General features: G+C 40.2%; 1 protein-coding gene and 1 pseudogene across 1 annotated transcript; both read left to right on the top strand.

Annotated features, from left to right (window-relative positions):
- The first annotated feature begins 3,875 nt into the window (after nt 1-3,875).
- Nucleotides 3,876-6,050, top strand: LOC112888104 (transcription factor JAMYB-like). Its single transcript, XM_025954455.1, has 3 exons — nt 3,876-4,257; nt 4,357-4,486; nt 5,145-6,050. Exons 1-3 carry the CDS (start codon nt 4,044-4,046, stop codon nt 5,701-5,703), a joined length of 903 nt encoding a protein of 300 aa, XP_025810240.1. The 5' UTR covers nt 3,876-4,043; the 3' UTR covers nt 5,704-6,050.
- A 4,388-nt stretch (nt 6,051-10,438) lies between these two features.
- Nucleotides 10,439-18,770, top strand: LOC112888103 (annotated as a pseudogene).
- The last annotated feature ends 1,736 nt before the right edge of the window (nt 18,771-20,506 follow it).

Here is a 20,506-nt window from a genome sequence, read left to right as displayed (position 1 = left end):
TTTGCGTCATGAACTCATGCATGACTCGTAAAGAATCCATTGGAGAGAGAGAATTCGTACAAGGTATACACGTACAGTTGCGCATTACCTAGCTACCAATCTTATTTAGTCCAGTTTGGTTGTTCTCGAAGTGGACAGGAGCTGACCATCTGGATTTTGGAGTCAATGCTTGGGCACCACACACGTGTAATGCAATTTTTTAATGCTAGTCGATGTTCACATCAAAATCACCATACGAAAATGTATGTGAATGAGATCGTGATCAGTTAAAAGAAAAGGAGTATATTTTAGGACTGAGTTTATTTTATTTGGTTGGGACATTAGTAGCTAATAAAGCGCCCTTTTTTGATGGGCACGTCACCTGAAACTGAAAGAATAGTCCCATAGCTGCTCGTGATTATTTGCATCTGTTGGGAGCAAATGGAACTACATTAACTCTTGATCAAAATACATAACCGTGAAAAATTCACAAACTGTTTTCTAACAGAGGAATTGAGGTTGGCTACCACATGCGCGCGTTCCTCTCCCATACTGTTGGAGTGTTGGGCCATGCAGCATGCGAGTCCAACACTATCGATCCAACAGTAGAAAACACTTTCTCGTCGAAGACCACCAATATTTTCTGGCTAAATTCCACTAAACGACATGATAATCGCATACCATTTCAGAACACTTTTCATTTCAACAGGAACAATGCCCTTTAGTATCGTCATCAGATCGATATGCTTGGCGATGCAATTCAATTTCCTGAAGTATGTATAGTATATAGTAATAGAAACGTGTTTGTATATGCTGGAACCGTTTCTTAAAAATGTGTGTTTTTGAGAAAAAAAATACAAAAGCAATGAGTGTCTATTTTTATGAACTTTGCTCGTGTTTCATTTTCCTTCGCGGGGCTTGGGTTCACATCCACTACCGCTTTAAATAATCTCACCTACTCAAATGTTTTTCTTGTAACATGTGTTGTAAGAAAATGGAATTCAAATACTTTTCATAGATGTTCTTTAATTTCTAGTGGCACTGATCTCTGACATCTAACCCGAAATGACTGAACACATGCTCCCTCCGTCTCAGAATATAATATAGATATTAGGTTTTCTACTAACGTCGTTTTTATGTTATCAATCTTTATAGCTTTTTACTATACATAGTTAGAGCTGAATTGTTTAACTTAGTGCAAACCTAAAACTAGCTATATTGTAAGATGGAGGGAGTACATAGAAACTAAAATTTGCTAATCAATTGATGAGTTCGATAATAAATCAGTACGTGTCATTCTTGAACTATTGTATTGTTTCTATAATTTGGTCAAGGTTAAATATGTCTAACTTAGGATAAAATTAAAACAATCTATAATTTGAAATGGAGGGGGTATTATTAAGAGATTCCATGCCTATATGCTATCATAGTTCACTAATAATTTCTAATAAAAGATAATAATACATAATCAGCAAAGTCAAGCACTAGCTTGTCCTTGGGAGTTTGTTCATCGCCATTTTTTTTGTAGAGTGTCTGTACTAGTCTTCAGTAGAGAGTGTGTGTGGGGTGTGTATCCAAGAACAAAAAAAATCAGAGTCATGCATGAAAGATCATGTCATGTCGTAAGCGATAAGAGAACCGGACGGCTACGTACCAGAGCAAGTAACATGTGTGACCTATTTATTTCGACAAAAGAGGCAATAAGACAATAACCCCACAAGTTGCGTTGAGACTAGGATAGGTAGGGAGTGACTGAATTGTGCAAAGTTTAGTGGTTGGTTGCAACTTCAGAGTCCATGATTGCAAGCCATAGATCTATCTCCAAGGTATCAATGAATGGAAAATCTTAGTCCGTGCCAGCAGGCTGCAAGATACTTGCATATTGGTAGCTAAGCATGAATTGTGGTTATTACCTCTAACTTGTTTATGGAAAACATCTTGCAACGTCAAAGAAAGTAGACGGGGTGCAAACCCTTGATTGAACCAGTGGACGGCGGGGTGAAGCAATCTCACGTGCCTGGCCATAACTCAAAAAGTTGATAGCAATATAGCATTAGTGCTCATGCATTAGTGATGTGACATGCAATTTGCATACAAGATATTTTACACGGTTAGAATATCCATAACCTAGAAAAATACTTAATTGTCACAAGAGCAGAGTGATGCAGATTAATTACGTGTGCAGAGCAACTGCATAACAAACCTGAATATATTTGTAATGATAGTCATTTGTATATACTTCCTCCGTTCTGATTGTAGATCGTTTTGGAAAATCTACATACATAATTTTTATTTTCATCTATATAAACACTAGCTATATCTAGATACATATTAAAAATTATGAATCTACATTTGCCAAAACGATCTACGGAGAAAATAATTATATAGCAAATACTGTCCGCAAGAGAAAGGGAAAAAATGTATATAGAGCACAAATATGTGATATTTAAAGACTGCAGTTTTGAATCGAACCACACAACTGCACATGCTATTCGAAGAACCTTCACGTATTGCCACGTCATCGATCGTTGTTGCAACCCAGCTGTCGTTGATGGGCATGTAGTGGCGGTTACTACTACATGTGTCTACATATCTAGCCTTGCGCCATCATGCTTATCATCATGTATAAAAAGTCGAGTGTTGTTATCCCATCATCCCTACAAACCCTAACCTCAACTTGACACGTCTACACACGTACACATTTAGCATCTCTAAAACCTAGCTTTCGTCTCGTCGTGGCCGGTGTCCATTGGACCTCCTCTCGAGCTCTGGGAAACGTGGGAATGGCGGGGAGGCTAGCTCATCAAGCATCGATGCGTCTCCGTTTTTGACATGGCCGGCTAACCGATCCGAGGAGAGCTTGCTTTTGCGCCTATAACCAAGAGAGAGGAGAGGGAAAGGGAGGGATAGATGAGAGAGAAAGGTGGTATTGTTCACGTGGTGTCGACGTGAGCTGGAATTAGCATACATCAACAAGGTGATGTGGGATGGAAGATGAAGCGGTGATGCCCCTTGGTGCTCTCTGTACGTTTTCAGTACATCATGTGACATGGAGAGAGAGAGAGAGAGCTTGAGTTGCTCGAATGGGGTTGGGTAGTTGGGTTGATAGAAAACTGGTCATTTTTGGTGGCTGTGCAAAGGTTGTAGCCATAGATATTTTTCGGAAATGGTTTTGAGCAGAGAGAGATCACACATGCACTGGGGACTAATCATTTCTCAATGCATGACAAAGCAATTTATTCAACTAATGATGGAGCATCGGCACGATCCGGTACCAATAGCCATCTCTGGACATCCGTTCACGCATCAGTACCGGTTGCAACAATGGCTGATATTTTGGTCTTGGACCTATAGGTCGTTTTCTAGCCGTATGTGATCATACAGAGCCAACAAAATTAACTAATAGACTTTAACTCATAATATGGAAATTTAGCAAATCTATATTTCCTGCCATGTTTCAAAAGGATTCTTATAAACTGTACGTTGCGTGAACATTCATTCAAATCTTAGAAACTTTTATTTGCTCGAGGGACATTTAGCTGGCAGTCAAAAAAAACCTTTTGGCTGAAAATTAACTTACTTTCAAATGCAAATTAAGATTGAATTGTTGTAGCTCCAAGTTTGATATAAACTAAAAAGGAATTGAAGATGCTTGTCTTCAGTCAACAGAAAATCGACTGGAGTACGCAATGCGATCATCATTTCCAGCCGTTAGATCGCAATCCAACGGCGTCGCGCCTGCTCGAAAAAAGATCCAAGCTGTGCTTTGTAACCGTTCAAGTGGGCTATGAACGAAGCAGATATAAATTTGAAGTAAGCTTAAAGGCAACCATCTCATTTTTGTTTCTCACACCTTTCGAACACAGGCTAAATTCCCTCACATGCGCTCTCTCTCTCTCTCTCTCTCATCTTGGCTATAAAAAGGACTTGCCAGTTGCCATCCCTCTCCCACTAATCCATCTTCTCTTTCTATCTCCCCCAACACTTCTTGATTAAGCTATAGCTAGATACGAACCCTCTCTCTCTCTCTCTCTCTACAAGTGATTCAATAGTCAACAACGAACATGGCCGAACCCCAGAGAAGCAGGAGCAGGGCGTGCTCCCCGGGCGCTCCTGTTGAGCTCGACGACGACCACGGCCAGCCCGGAGGGGCGGCGCAGGAGGAGGAGCAGCTGGAGCTCCGGCGTGGCCCGTGGACCGTCGACGAGGACCTCACCCTCGTCAACTACATCGCCGACCACGGCGACGGCCGCTGGAACTCCCTCGCCCGCGCCGCCGGTAAGCTAGCCACTGCTATAAGCGCGCCCGCCGGCCACCACCCCTCTCCCCATCTCTTCCATCCATGGCTGATCGATCGAGCTCTACGCGCGCATGCAGGGCTGAAGCGGACGGGCAAGAGCTGCCGGCTGCGGTGGCTGAACTACCTCCGGCCCGACGTGAAGCGCGGCAACTTCACCGCCGACGAGCAGCTGCTCATCCTCGACCTCCACACCCGCTGGGGCAACCGGTAATTAATCAACCATCACCAACTCATAATCAAATCGCCCAATCACTATCACCTCCTCCGGCCTAGCTCGTGATCAGTAGCATCTACCACACCACCGTCACTGTTCCGGCCGGCCGGCCGGCTTCCCCGACGACGGCCGGCCGTCCGGCCATATGGCCGCGCGTGCGGCGGCGACGTCGTGCACGTGCCTACTACTACACACGCGCGTCCTATCAGCCGGTGAGGTGGACGCGCCGCGCGGTAGTTTTTAGACCCGTACGTGTGGACGCCGGCTAGATAGCTGTAGCGCCTAGCGGCCACTCGACGGCGGCCTACGTGTCCACGTACACGCGCCCGTCACCGACCGTAACTGTACGCACGTGCACGGTACGGCTACCTGTAGACGACGGCACGAGGCGAAGTCCGGACCGTGCAAGTCATCTTCTCAAAGTGGATGCAGGAACGGACGCACACAGAGATGCCCATCACTTTCGCTCCAGCACTGTGCATTTGAAAGCTGCACGAGTCTCAAAGCTGCACGCCTCTCTCTCTCTCTAGATGTAGCTTTGGCTTTGCTTCTTCTCTCTCTAGAAAGTTCTTGCACAGTTGTTCCATTCCACCCTGAGCATCACATCTAATTGCATTTTGGTCCTCCGACCCTGTAAAAAAAATCCACCAGGTGGTCGAAGATCGCGCAGCACCTGCCGGGTAGGACGGACAACGAGATCAAGAACTACTGGAGGACCCGGGTGCAGAAGCACGCCAAGCAGCTCAACTGCGACGCCAACAGCAAGCGCTTCAAGGACGCCATGCGCTACCTCTGGATGCCACACCTCGTCGACGCCGACGACCACCGCCGCCGCGTCCTCCATGCGCAGCAACAGCACGCCGCCGACGTCGCCGCCGCCGCCCACGGCCTGTCCGCCGGGATGGTCATCACCTCGTCCTCGGACTCCTTCGCGACCACGGCGGAGTCGTACGACGACGTGGGGGGGCTCTACGCGAACCTGCACGCCGGGGAGATGGCGGTCGTGGGCGGCGGGGGCTGCTGGGCGGCGCACGAGGCGAACCACCAAGGGCTGTGGCCGGCGGCGGCCGATCAGTCGGCTGCGGTGGCGCAGGCTGCCGGCGGCGGCCAGTTTCAGGACCCGGAGCTCAGTGGGTGGGTGCAAGGATTCTCCGAGGGCATGATTACCGAGAATTTTTGGGCCTTGGAGGACATCTGGAAGATCCAATGAGCAATTTTATGCTTTTTCAAAGGGTTGAAATTAAAAAGGAATATAGTACGATTAGTGAGTGGTGTTGATAGCTACTAGATAACTTAAGAAAAGGAAATCATATATATATATATAGTTAGTATATATTCTAACTCCAAAAGATACTGTATAAGAGAGTTTGTATATACCCCCTTTTATACCTTTTTGGGTGGGTTTTATTTCTTCTTCTTTTTTTGCCTCTTAAGATTCATATTCTTATAGAGGTTGAAAGGAGGGCATTGTTTATGACTTGATGTTGAACATTGTGCAATGTACAAGTGTATAGATTATTGCCTTATTGGTAATGAAAATTTGATTTTGGGCATTTATTTGTGTTCGTCCAAAATGCATGTCTGTCCCCAAAATCGGTGTTATTTGCAAGTTCAAGAAGTGATATATGTATTAGTCCATTATCTACTTAGAATAGGTGATATATATATATATAGAGGCACTTGCTGTTGTATTGAGTAACTAATCCAATCAACCTACCTTAATTTTTTTATTAATATTTGATCAGTAATTAACCATCTTTGTTTAGAAAACACAACAGACATGTGTACCGCCCCAGCATTGCACTGAGACTCTGAGAGAGACTTTGCTAGCTCAAAATAATATATTCTCAAGAAAAAAAGGATGAAAGTATCTGCACCATACACCACCAGCTAGATAGGAGAACTAACTCCACCCATATCTGCCTTGCTCACAATGTGAAAGAAGAAAGCAGGAGAGAAGCCCGGAAGAGAAAGATAAGGCACACAGTAGAGGACTCACTTTTTGTCTTCAATCCGCATCACACAAAGACTCTCCATCACAAAGTCACAACACTCTGCATCTATGCATGCACGGCCTGCACCTAGCTCCAACTCCTGGCCAGCAAGAGATTCTCCCAAAGATCATCTGTTCGATCAACCTCCACTAGAATTCCCCGAACCACGTGTGGGAATCCCCAGCCGTAGCTTTGGTGCATCTAGAGCTTTTCCAGTTCGCAGAGGGCATTGAGCATGTGCTGCTGCAAGAGCTGATGGAATTGCTTCTGAATCTGCTCATGCCACTAATGGCATCAGGGGCACTCGACAAGCAGATTTGGAAGGAATAAAGCCTGCTTTACGGTTCCTTGAAAAGCTTGGGCGCCAAAAACCCCTAATCTGGGAGCTTGCATATGCACTTGCTTGACCTTGATCGACAAGCAAGTGGTTAGAGGTAGAGTGTTAGGCATCTGGGCTAGATGTCATGCACCTGTCCGCTTCTCAACGCCTCCCTTTGGCATCAACTTTTTGTTAACATGCAAAAGCTTTGCACGTTTTTGCACTGGAAGGATGATAAAAATCTGAAATCTCATACATACGCGAACGCGATGCCGAGGGTGTGAGAGATCACCGCACGCGCGCCAAGTTGAAACCATAGAAAAGAAAGAAAGATGGGAACTGACGTGGTGAATAGCTACGGTTCTCTACCCAACCTGACATGCGAAACACAACATACGCATATGCTCATAAACGCGTATGCAAACTTACTTCTATAAATGTATACACACATCGTTATAAGCATCTGCAAGAGATACTTCTCGCTGTTAACGGCACGTTGCTTAGGTAAAAGAATAGTGTCGTTAACCCCTAGAATATATGAGTAAAACTCGAGCACCAATGCTGCTGAGTTGAGTACTAGAGAGGGAGTGGAAATCTAACCAGTTGAGCTACGCTTAGTTGGAACCTAAAATCTAATATTGTAAGTAACCATCGGTTAAATTACTACTAGGTCCATTTCTTAATTATATATGACGTCCATGATAAATTAAATAGTTTATTTTAAACCAATTAGCTTGTGCGAATTGTCATATTTTAAAAAACAAAATGATAAAAAAGAGAGCACTATATTCCTATAATACACCTACAAGGGGCTAGCTTTATCTCTATTGTTTTTGAAAGAAAGAGGTATAAATGGAGACAAAAAAAAAAGACCTCCCTACACTATGCCCGGGGCTTAAGGAATCTATTGCTGGACACGCTGAAGGGCAATAGGGTCAAAGTGACCAAGTCAAAGCAGTACTGAACTCGTACGTTTTTTTTATTTATCAAATGCGTTACGTGCACGAGCTGAGCTTCTCAACGGCGTAAAAAAAAAAAAAAAGTAGCAGAGGAACGTGGCGGTAAACTGGTAGTAGCAGCACGTGCTCGAATTGAACTGTCGAAGTTAGCACGGCCAGCTAAGCTCACGGTCACAGACTCGCAGCACAAAGTCACCGGGGTCCGTCGAAGGGGCGGCGCGGCGGCTGCCGGCCGGCGGCGGAGCGGCCACGTCATCCGACCCGCGCACATCACGGGCCCGCCCGGCCGTTCACAGTCAACGGTCGAAGTGCGAGAGCTCCATCTCTAGTTTAACACGTCAATCGCATCTCTCGGCACGAGAGCTTCTGAGCCTGAAAGCGACGGCCATCATTTGCTGATTAATCGCGCGATTAGGGCTTAATTGACGGCGGCCGGGGATCTAAGCTAAGCTTCGCACGGTCAGCGCGTGGCCGCCTCCGGTCGCCGGGTGGCGCTGCTTTTTCCGCGGTGGTCGGCGCGGTCGCCGTCGCTGTCGTCCTGCCGTACGGGTAGGAGAGCACGATGATGGGCGAGTGCTCGAGTGGATTGGATCGTATGGTTCGGTAGCGAGGTCACCGCTGGCTTGTAAAAGCCTGGAACAAGTACAGACACGGCAGCAGTTGATGTAGCTACTCCTATCCTAAATTAAATTAGTTATTTTAGTTTTTAATACAATACATCCTAAATATATATTATATTTATTAGATGCATAGTAAAATATATAAATGTAGAAATAAAATAACTAATAATATATAACGGAAGGAGTAATACAATGCATCCTAAATATATATTATATTTATTAGATGCATAGTAAAATATATAAACGTAGAAATAAAATAACTAATAATATATAACGGAAGGAGTAGCTACATATATCGTGGATGATATTCTTGTTCCTAAGATTTTGGAACCAATTTTTTTATTAGTGGACCGACAAGTTATTCTTGCTTGGCTGTACCAATGCAAGGTTATTGTTTTTTCTTACTATTTTTTCTCAAATGGTGGAAGGCTTTATAGTATAATTTAGCCCGATAGGGAAAGCACATCCCAACCAACATTTTCCAAAAAATAGAAACATTAGCCACTTATGTTAAATAACTCTAAAAAATATCTTGATTACCTCGTTTTGTGAAAAAAAGGAACTCTTGGCTGTTTGAGGAAAATCCTAAAAATGCGAATAGATGGGAGATGGAGAGCGCTCTTGTGATCATGGTCCAGAGATGTTGAAGAGGCACACTTGGACCTCATTTTTAGACGTTTTTCTATGCGGGGTGCTTATCTCGTGTGCGGGGCAGCATCGATTAATATGAAATTTGAACCTATTCCTCAGCAGTGGATAGGGCCACGTAAGCTAAAAAATTCTCAAGCGTTGGATTACATTTGTACGGTGCAAAACACTAGTCGTCTCATTTATATTTCTCCAGCGCATGCTCGTCCTCTCCGCTTCTCCGGTAAACACGTGCGCGACCCATCGTCTTCCATCATCTTCCTCAGCGACCCATCGTCTTCCGTCCTTCCGGAGAACGTCGACACCGGCGAGTGTGGTAAGATTCCTACCGCCTCTTCCCTTCTCTCCTTCCTCATCTTTGCCCCTGCGCCGCGCGCCTCCCGCCAGCTATATCATGCCACGCCCGCCGCCTGCTCGACGGGATGCGCGCGCCGCGCCCGAGCCCATCACCTCCCGCGCCCACGCCGGCCGCTCGGCGGATGCCCTCTCGCTCCTCGCGCGCGAGACCCCACCGACCCGCCCCAGTCCATGAGCCGAATTGCTGCGCCTCCTGCTGCCCCCAGGCCAGACGCACGAGGGGGCGCGGGGAGCCCTGCCCGCACGCCGCGACGCCCGAGCGCCACCAAAACCAAAGTAGACCCTCCCGCTCCTCCTGCTGCGCCGCGCAAGAGAGGATGGTGGGGGGGGGGGGGGTTGAAAAATCAGGCCGGAGCTTACCGGGAAGCCCGGGCCGGCGAATGTACCCCGCGCGACACCATCCCGGGGCCGACACCATCCCGGCCGCAGTCGAAGATGAGGTGGATCTGTGGATCCGGCCACGGTGGAGGCGAGGTGGGTGCTAAGAGGCTGGCCGCAAGGGGGAGCTGCGGCGGCGGCGGTGGTCAGTGCAGGGAGCGGCAGCACGGGATTGGGGGCGGGATCTGGGCGAGAGAGAGGGGCCAACGACGCAGAGCGAACGGGATTTGGGCGAGAGAGGGAGCGGCGGCACAGAGAAGGAGACATGCGAGAGAGAGAGAAGGGAGAGGTGAGGACGCACGAGAGAGAGAGAGAGAGAGAGAGAGAGAGAGAGAGAGAGCGTGTTGCACTGCACTGATGATCCATATCAGAGACACATCAACCCATATCAGAAAATGAAGCAAATATCAGAGAGAGATGGGAGGTGATGAGGTTGCACAGTCAAATCACATCCTCAAGAGAGGGTTGCTCCACTGCGAGCCTTACTTGGGGACCTTGCTGGTGGAGTTCTTCGGGCAGAGCGGACGGTTCGACGGAGCGCTCAAGGTGTTCGGTGAAATGACGGTGAAGAGGATGGTGACCTGGAACTGTCAGCCAACGGGAGAGCAGCAGCTGCCAGCAGCAGGCCGGCCTGCACTCATAGAAAGAACAGACGGGGCCAAATCGCCTCTGTGCGCTCCCTGCTCAGTCCCGCTCATCCTCTCCCTTTTTCGAATTTCTTCTTCCTCTGCTGCTACACAGAACATGGCCACCTCCTCGATCTCCGACAATCAGCTACCATAGCTCAATTGATCCGACGGTGAGCACCTCCACACCCACCTCTACTTCTCCCAAGCCGAGGTTCTCCCTTTCCCTTCCGGTGCCGAGCTCCCCACGAGCTTCAGAGCCGCATCCATGGCCGCCTGTTGCCCCCCTCCTTTCCGTGCCCTAATCCCTGACCAGAACCCCGAAAATAGGTTGCCCTCACTCTCCTTTACCTCCCCAGGCCTTCGGATTTGGAAGTGGTAGCCAGAAACGCTGCCCGCATCAAAGCTCAGTAGCCCAGCCATGGCAACCAAAGCAGAGAACGGCACGAGCACCTGTGTTCTGTTTCTTCCATCCGTATGCCACTTGCCTAGCTTGTTTCATCGAAAGACTGCCTCAAACTGTACATGTGTTTTTCTTATACTGGCTTACAATATATTGTTAAATGAATGGGATTGACAATAAATTGGTATATAATTCTTACTTTGACATGCTAAGATAAACACGCATAGCTATTTTCAAGTGTGATCATATTCTCAAATACAATTACTGAGTTATGGATATTAATATATCTTTCACCGCAGGACATAGCTGGAGAACAAGGTAGCCTTTTGAAATTTGCAGCGGTACAATTCTGTTCCATACCAGTAAGTAATATACTACTTTTTCTCTCAAGCTTTTTTCCCCTCAAGGCAACAATAAATAGCTTTGCAAGTATAAGATGCCCACTTTTAATTTTGCATACGTACACTCAGCTTACAAGTACATCTCACAAAAATAAAAATAGACATATCATACATACTAAAATAGCATCGGATAGCAACCAATCATTCAATCGTTGAGTTAAACTAATACTAAAATAGCATCGGATACCACCCAACCATTTAATTACTATTTTTTCTCTAATATTTTTCTCTTGCCATATATACAGCTATTAGGATCCATTAGTGCACTTCTAAATTTCTTTCCCCATCTGACTAACAAAACTTTTTTCTTAAACTAAAATAAAGAAAGAGTCTTAAGGAAAATAAATAAAAAAATACACATATGGGACGTGGCAAAAGAAAACTTACACTTCCAGACATCAATATTGAGTCTGATCAAAAAACAAAGATGCAAAAAAGGTTGGAGATAACGCAAAGGAGAAAAAGGAAACGAGAAATACAAAATGATAATGAAAATTAGGGCCAAATAAAAAGACACCATGTGGAGCATATGGACATACATCCATACATATATTCTTCTCATGGCATGATCTCATTCCCATCTGAATATATAAAACATTTGAAAGATTCCTATGGTGGAAGATCATATCTTGGGAAACCAGAATATATATATGCAAATATTGTAATGCCATATTTTGGTTTAACGAAAGAAATAAAGAAGATTCAAGAAAAAAATAAAGAAATATTGTATTCAAAATGTTGTAAATATGGACAAATTAAAATACCCCCATATAAAGAACCACCACCATTTCTCTCTATGTTAATTAATAATAAAGAAAGTACTATATCAAAACACTTTTTGCAGAAAATACGATAATATAATAGTTTGTTTGCTTTTACATCAATGGGTGGCAACATCGATAAAAACATAAACAGAGGTCAAGGGGCCTATGTTTTCCGTATAAATGGACAAATACACCATCGTATTGGTTCCTTACTACCTAAACAAGATGATGATCCCAAATTTGCAGAATTATATATTTTTGATACAAAAAATAAAATTGAAAATAGAATTCGAGCATTAAATAAAGAAGATAGTGAAACAAATGATATAAATCCTTCTATAGTCGAAGAACTTAGAAAAATGCTAGACCAATATAATCCACTAGTAAAAGTATTTAGACATGCACGCGATCTACTTGAACAACACAAAGGAATAGATGTTAGTATACGCATTATTGGAACAAATAAGGACGATCCTTCACAATATGAAATGCCACACTCAGAAGAACTCGCTATGCTCATAGTTGGTGATCTAAGTCTTGAAAAATATAAACGAGATATTATCGTAAGTACAAAAATGAGGGGACTACAACGTATAAGTATATATCACCCTGCATATATGGCACTACAGTATCCTTTACTATTTCCATATGGGGAAAGAGGATTTCAATTAGGCATAAATTACCACGAAATAAATACCAAGCGTGTGACAAAACGAAAGAGATGTACAGTAACACCACATGAATATTACAAATATCATATGCATTTTAGACCAAATCAACCAAATCCATTTTTGTGCTATGGCAGATTATCAAAGCAAGCAATAGTAGACGCTCCGCAATCGAAGATGAAGATCGACTCATGTATATAGCAAAAAACTAAAACAAGTTAAGAGCAGAGTATCTTCAAGGCATATTCGATGCAATCAAAAAGGGACTTAATAAAGGAAATCAAATTGGAAAAAGAGTTTTCCTTCCATCAAGTCATGTAGGATCAAGAAGATATGTTATACAAAATTACCATGATGGTATAGCAATCTGCAGAGAATATGGGCCTCCTGATCTATTTATAACATTCACTTGTAATACTAAATGGTCTGAAATAACATTAGCTATTCTAAAGGGCGAGCAAGGTAATGATAGAGATGATATAATAGTACGTGTATTCCACATGAAACTAGAAGAGCTATTAGAAGATATACGATCAAAAAAAATATTTGGAGAAGTAATTGCTATTCTAAATTCTATTGAATTTCAAAAAAGAGGACTACCACATGTACACATCTTAGTCTGGTTAGATAAAAAAGACAATCAAATCACACCAGAAATAATAGATACATGGATATCAACTCAGATACCTAATCCAAATGAGGATCCATTAGGATATGTCCTTGTAGCTGAACATATGATTCACGGACCATGTGGAAACAAAAATGAGAAGAGCCCATGTATGAAAAAAGGAAAATGCTCAAAATATTACCCAAAAGAATTCCAAGACAAAACTAATTTTACTGATAATGGATTCATTCAACATCGTAGAAGAGATACAAATATTTATGTACGAAGAGACAATCATAACTTAGAAAATAGATGGGTTGTTCCACATAATTTATTTCTCCTAAAGAAATTTCAAGCACACATAAATGTAGAATTTGTGAATAAGAGTAAATTGCTTAAATATTTATGTAAATATGTTAACAAAGGGCCAGATAAAGCAACTATAGTTTTTGAGAAAATTAACAAGGACAATGATTCATTTGTAAATCAAGAAGATAAAGATATAAATGAAATTAAAAAGTATTTAGAGTCTAGATATATTTGTCAACAAGGCTCCCTATGGAGACTACTTGGCTTTGATATACATTATCATTGGCCACCAGTTGAGAGACTACCGGTGCATTTACCTCTACAAAACACAATAAAATTGCATGAAAATATCGATTTAAAATATATAATACAAGATCCTAAGTACAAAAGTACAAAATTAACAGAATGGTTTGAGACAAATAAACTAAATGAAAATGCTAGAAACCTAACATACTGTGAGTTCCCAAAGCTTTGGAGATGGGATGAGACAAATAATAAGTGGATTGAAAGGGAACGTGGCTTCAAAATTGGACGATTATACTATGTTAATCCGCTAGAAGGAGAACGCTTCTATCTTCGAATGCTCTTAATGATCGTAAAAGGAGCAACAAGTTATGAGGATCTAAGAACATACAATGGAACTATATATATCAAACATTTAAAGAGGCTTGTGCAGCACGTGGTCTATTACAAGATGACGAAGAATGGTACAAAACATTCGACGAAGCAACAACTTGGGCTACATCTCTTCAATTGAGATATCTATTTACAACTATGTTATTATTTTGCAATTTACAAGATGAAAGAATATTCTATGAAAACAATTGGCGAAAAATGGTTGATGATATCGAATATCATTTAATTGCCAAATACAAACCCATATTTACCAGCCCACAGAGTTAGAATTGCAAGAGAAATTATTACACGAACTACAAGAAATATTGTCAAGAAATGGAGGTAATATATGCACATACAACCTGCCACAAATATCAATAGAGTGTACAAATAATAATAATCAACTTATAGAAGAAGAACTAAAATATGATGTACACTCTTTAGAAATAGAAGCAAATAAATTATGTTCTCAATTGAACAAAGACCAGAAAAATGCATTTCATAAAATAATTGACAATGTTCTAAGAAAAAAACAGATTTCTTCTTTGTATGTGGCCACGGTGGAACTGGCAAAACATTTCTTTGGAATACTATCGTATCATTTCTAAGATCACAAAGAAAAATAGTTTCGACAGTTGCATCATCAGGAGTGGCTTCATTGTTACTTCCAGATGGGCGCACCGCACATTCAAGATTCAAAATTCCAATAGATACTGATGAGCTATCAGTTTGTGAAATAAAATGAGGCACAAAATTAGCACAACTATTAGCACAAACAGATCTTATTATATGGGATGAAGCATTAATGACTAATAGGCAATGCTTTGAAGCCTTTGATAGGTCACTAAGAGATGTATTATCAGAAAAAGAATCAAAATTACAAGATATTCCCTTTGGAGGAAAGGTTATCGTTCTTGGCGGGGACCCAAAGCAAATACTACCTGTTATTGAAAATGCATCTAAATCATAAATTATAAATGCATCAATATTAAAGTCATATCTTTGGAATCATATCAAAATATTATATTTACATGAGAATATGCGCTTAAAAAAATTGCAAACAAATACTTTTGAATATAATGAAACTCTTGAATTCAATGACTGGATACGGAACGAACGGTGTCACAAATGATATAGACGAAGATAGTGATTGCAAAATAGTGGAAATACCATCAGATCTATTGATAACCACAACTGACAATAAAATGAAAATATTAGTTGAATCGACATATCCACATTTGCAAACAAAATTTAATGATCCGGAATATATTAAACATAGAGCAATTCTTGCAACAACAAATGAGATAGTTGATGAAATAAATGAATATATCATGAGCTTTATACCAGGTTCAGAGAAAGAATATTTTAGCGCTGACAGTATATCAAACTGTACAGATACATGTAATGATGCTGATATACTTTATCCAATAGAATATTTAAATTCCTTAAATGCAAACAATTTCCCAACTCATAGATTGAAACTCAAAATTGGTGTGCCTATAATGCTTTTGAGGAATCTAAACCAAAGTCTAGGCTTGTGTAATGGTACTCGACTAATAGTCACAAATCTAGGATAAAATGTTATTGAGGCTGTTATAATTACTGGTACACATACTGGTGACAAAATACTTATACCTAGAATAAATCTAACAACGCGAGGATCAAAATGGCCTTTCACATTATGTAGACGACAGTTCCCAATTAAGGTTTGTTATTCAACGACTATAAATAAAAGTCAAGGACAAAGTTTGTCAAATGTTGGAGTCTATTTGAAATAACCAGTATTTACACGTGGACAATTATATGTTGCTATATCAAGAGTGAAAGATAGAAAAGGATTAAAAATATTGATAGAAAACCCAGATGGATCATGTGGAACCAAAACTAAAAACATAGTATATAGAGAAATACTTCAAATTATCTAACTAGATATCCTTAAATTATACACATGCAAAATATAAATTCAATTATTTTACCAGACCTGAAGTATAAAAATATATACTCAAAATATATAGTATATTACTCAAAATATATAGTATATTTGCAAGTATATTTTGCTAAAGGCACGGCAACGCCACGCTATTTTCATAATAATTGTCAAATTAGTACTTGACTTATACTTATTTCATAATAATTGAAATTTTTATCTCGCTATATGGGTATCAACTTCTACTACTCCTCTGTTATACTTCCTTTACAATGCATATGTTTACCTAGCTATAATGTTCACATAATAGATCATGCCCTCTATCAAGACCTGTTTTAATTGTTAATCACAATTTAGAACTATCAGCACTCGAATGATGAAATATAAGCTTAATCTCTTTTCTATATTTTAGTGACATCTTTTATTATATTATTATTGCAGATGGAAATTACTCCAGTATCACAACTGCGTCCAGGAAGGCTAAATTATAGTTTACATGTGCGAATATCAAGAATGTGGGAGTTCAGAGGCACGAATGAACAAAACGACATCAAACATCTTGATCTTGTTCTCATAGATCAAAAGGTTCCTTATCACTAATATTTTACATTTACATATTCTGGTTGATATACCACAATAATTTATCACTAATATATTTTACAAATCTCTCAAAATTTTCAAACTACATCCATGTTCTACTAACTATTTTAGACTTCCCACCTTCGTAGTTAATTTTTATATTAATTAGGTCATTATTTACTGTTTTATTTTTAATATTTATCTTCATATCTATTATTTATTTATGAATCATCTAATAATCTTTTTATATTCATACATAGGGAAGTTCAATCTATGCAGAGATTCCACCGGAGGCTATTGCTGATTTAAAACCACACCTACAAGAAAGAAAAATTGTTTACATGTCTAAAATAACAATTGAACCAGCTAAATTAGCATATAGGGTTGTTGACAATGCCTACATGGTCAAGCTCAACAAAAGGACGGTTGTGGTTGAAGATAAAGATGAAGTTCCAGGTTTCCCTAAATATACTTTCTCACTAATTCCATTGGATAAGCTGGAGAAATACAAGAACAAGACCGATCGTTTTATAGGTATATACTTTCTACCCTTTTAAATCATTATTTTTATCATCATTACTAAAATTACACTAATTTTATATTTGGTATAATTTTTATATATATATATATATATATCCTACAGATGTTATTGCCAAGATCAGAACAGTCACAAATGCAACAAAGGTTACTACAGCTTCATGAGATCAGCAAATGAGAAGAGTTATACTCTTAGAAGATCTTAAGTACTCTCTCTATACTGTATATTTACAATAGTATACAAAAATATTTTGCCCATTATAACATACATTTCCATATTTTGCAAGGGGCAATACGATTGAGTTGTCACTATCAGGGAAAAGAGCTTTGGAATTTGACGGAGACCAAGTTATACATATGGGTCAACATCATCATGTTATTGCAATATTTGTAGGAACCTTAGTGAAGCTCTACAAAGGTCACTATCCATTTCTGAGTGGAACTTCAGCATGTCGTTGGTACATCAACGAAAATGACATTGCCGAAATCAAGGTTTTTCAGAAAAGGTAAGATACAAAAAATATATATTCATTTTTATTTAGCCATAAATAGTACCTAAAATTCAGTAAAATGTTGATAGTTTGCCAAGTGATCCTATACCTATCCAAAAGACGTATCTCCAATTTGATGCCGATGCAGCACAAAAATTTGAAGACAGAACCCTACAAGAGCTCAAGCATGTAGACCCTTTCCTTGACATGGTAATATTTTAATTGACAAAAAAATTTATTCAGACAAATTTAAATATTGCATAAATAAAAATACATCAGTTTTCTTACACTTTGATACAGGGACAAAGATATCAGTGCACAGCTACTATTATCGGAATCACAGAAAACCAAACATGGTGTTATAGAGCTTGCAAGATCTGCAACTCAAGGATGATTCAAAAAGAAAATAATTATGAATGCGCAAAGGAAGGATGTCCATCTAAACAATTTGAATGGAAGTAAGTTTATGATACAGCGAATAATTATCCTTGCACTGCTATCCATAGGTTATATATATTACATAAATTTATTTCAAATGGACCTTCATTACCAGATTATTCTTACTAACTTTTTGTTTGTGATCAGATCTAATAAAATATTATATTTCTTAATTCAGGTACAAAATACCATTTATTGCAAGTGATCACACATATAAGCTAGAATTTATGTTCTTTGAGAAAAAAGGAATGGAGCTTATAGGAAAAAGTGCATCGACTCTTATTAAGCAATATAAACCAAAGGAGATACCACAAGAGATATCCGCTTGGATAGGCTACAAATTTGCTTTCATCGTAAGAGTGCTATAAAAAAAAAGTGTTAACGCTGCTGATCCATCCTTTGAAGTGCTTATGATAAAAGAAAGATTTGGAAAGGAGCCTATTATATCATTTACCAGCTCAAATGAAGGTGTCCTACCAGAATCCTCCTCCTCTTTTATCACAGAATTCAAGGATTTACCATTGCTGATTCCAATTACTTCTAAAGACACAAAAGAATGAGTACGTAATATTCTTACACATTCAGTTATAGTGTAACAAGATAAGCATATGACGTTCATTCTCCACAAAATATAAACTTTTCCTGAACTAAATCATTATTTTTTTCTAACATAGCTCACGGACTATTCACAGGAACAGGAACAAGATGCTGGAGAAACTCAAGATATGGAGATTGAACCATTTGGGTATGATTTATATATATTCCTTTTATTCAATATGTCCTGCATCTTGCTTGCAGTTCTGTCAATCACTATTATATTTGACTGATAAAACTCAGTAGTGGTGCTTGGCTTAGCCTCAGCACTTATAGTTTAGAAGCATGAATTGAGGCCTCTTTGAACTGATTTTTTAGATCACAATATGAGCACAACAACTTTAGAATATAATTGGGGAAAATATGAACTGAACACTATTGCATGTGTTCCTACTAAATCAATTTGCCCTGTCACATATTTTGTTGATTAGCTATCACCTCATTGTTTAGTGTTGCTGTATCCCCAACTCCTTTGACTGATAAAACTCAGTAGTGGTGCTTGGCTTAGCCTCAGCACTTATAATTCTGAAGCAGTTTGAGAGTTGAGACATCATGATCTTACAGTGTGCTCCCCATCTCAGTGTCACAAACTTTTGCTTGCTTGGATGTAGGTCAGCCAGTTCAGGTTATCAGAATTGTTTCGTGATACTTTGGCAAATAGCCTGTTTTGACTCAAAATTCTCTGTTGCTCCATTCGAAAAATAATAGTTTGAGAGTTGAAAAATAGTAGTGTGCTCCCCATCTCGGTGTCACAAACTTTTGTCGATCTTGGATGTAGGTCAGCCTGTTCAGACATACGGGATCATTTCGTTGTTGTTCCATTCGAATAGATTGGTGCTTCAGTAGGAGAATTTCGAATTGTTTCTTGAATTACTTACATGGTGGTTTACTTCCAGCTTATAACCCCTCGATTACAAGATTTCTTAATTATCTGGTTTTTCACCTGCTGAGTACTGAACCAAGAAGTTCGTTTAGTAATGCGTTGTTGTCACCTGCTGTCATGGCCGACTGTAATCTGGTATGAACATATGCCGTACTGGATGCTGTGACCATCTGCTAACTGCCATACTGAATACTGGTTACTGACAACTGGTGCACTCCTGCATGTCAAATTCAATTCCCTTTCCAGGCACTCCATGTAATGATAATGTAAAATGACATCGGTAATCTGCCACTCTGTGCCATTTATAGGCCATAATTTAAACTGCAACATAGAATTTTATTTGCCTACTCATATTACAAGGTTCAAAGATTTTCCTTAATAGTATATGGATTAGTAATTATTTTTCTATTGTGCAAAATTTAATAATTGAATTATATACATCTGTACATATGCACACCTGTAACGTTACTGAGTTATGTGCTCCACTTTTCTGAATAATTCTTAACTCCATACATTTCACTATTTATTTGTCTGCACTTCAGCATTTGGGAAGAAGCTCAGAGCTCAAACAAAAGAAGCTTTGGAGAGCTAGAAAATCATACCAGGTAATATGTACACTATTATTGTTGTATCAATAATCAATATCTTATAATTACTATATAACTTACAGAACTCTGTTTATCAGGAAATCAACGATAATAATGAAGATCCTTCAGAAGATAACAAAACCAAAAGGATGCGCTCACAAGAAAAAAGCAAAAATTGAAGTCTGATATAATTCAAGGAAGTAGCTATAGCAAGCCTTTTGACTAGCAGTTTAACCATATGGCATGTCTTTTGTTGTTGCGTGCCAACAATACCACTCTTTTGATGTCTATATGCATGTGCATAGCTAC

Source organism: Panicum hallii, chromosome 3, assembly GCF_002211085.1.
Source record: "Panicum hallii strain FIL2 chromosome 3, PHallii_v3.1, whole genome shotgun sequence".
NCBI lineage: Eukaryota > Viridiplantae > Streptophyta > Magnoliopsida > Poales > Poaceae > Panicum > Panicum hallii.
Note: the sequence above shows the minus strand (reverse complement) of the source record. Positions and strands in the feature narration are given on the sequence as shown.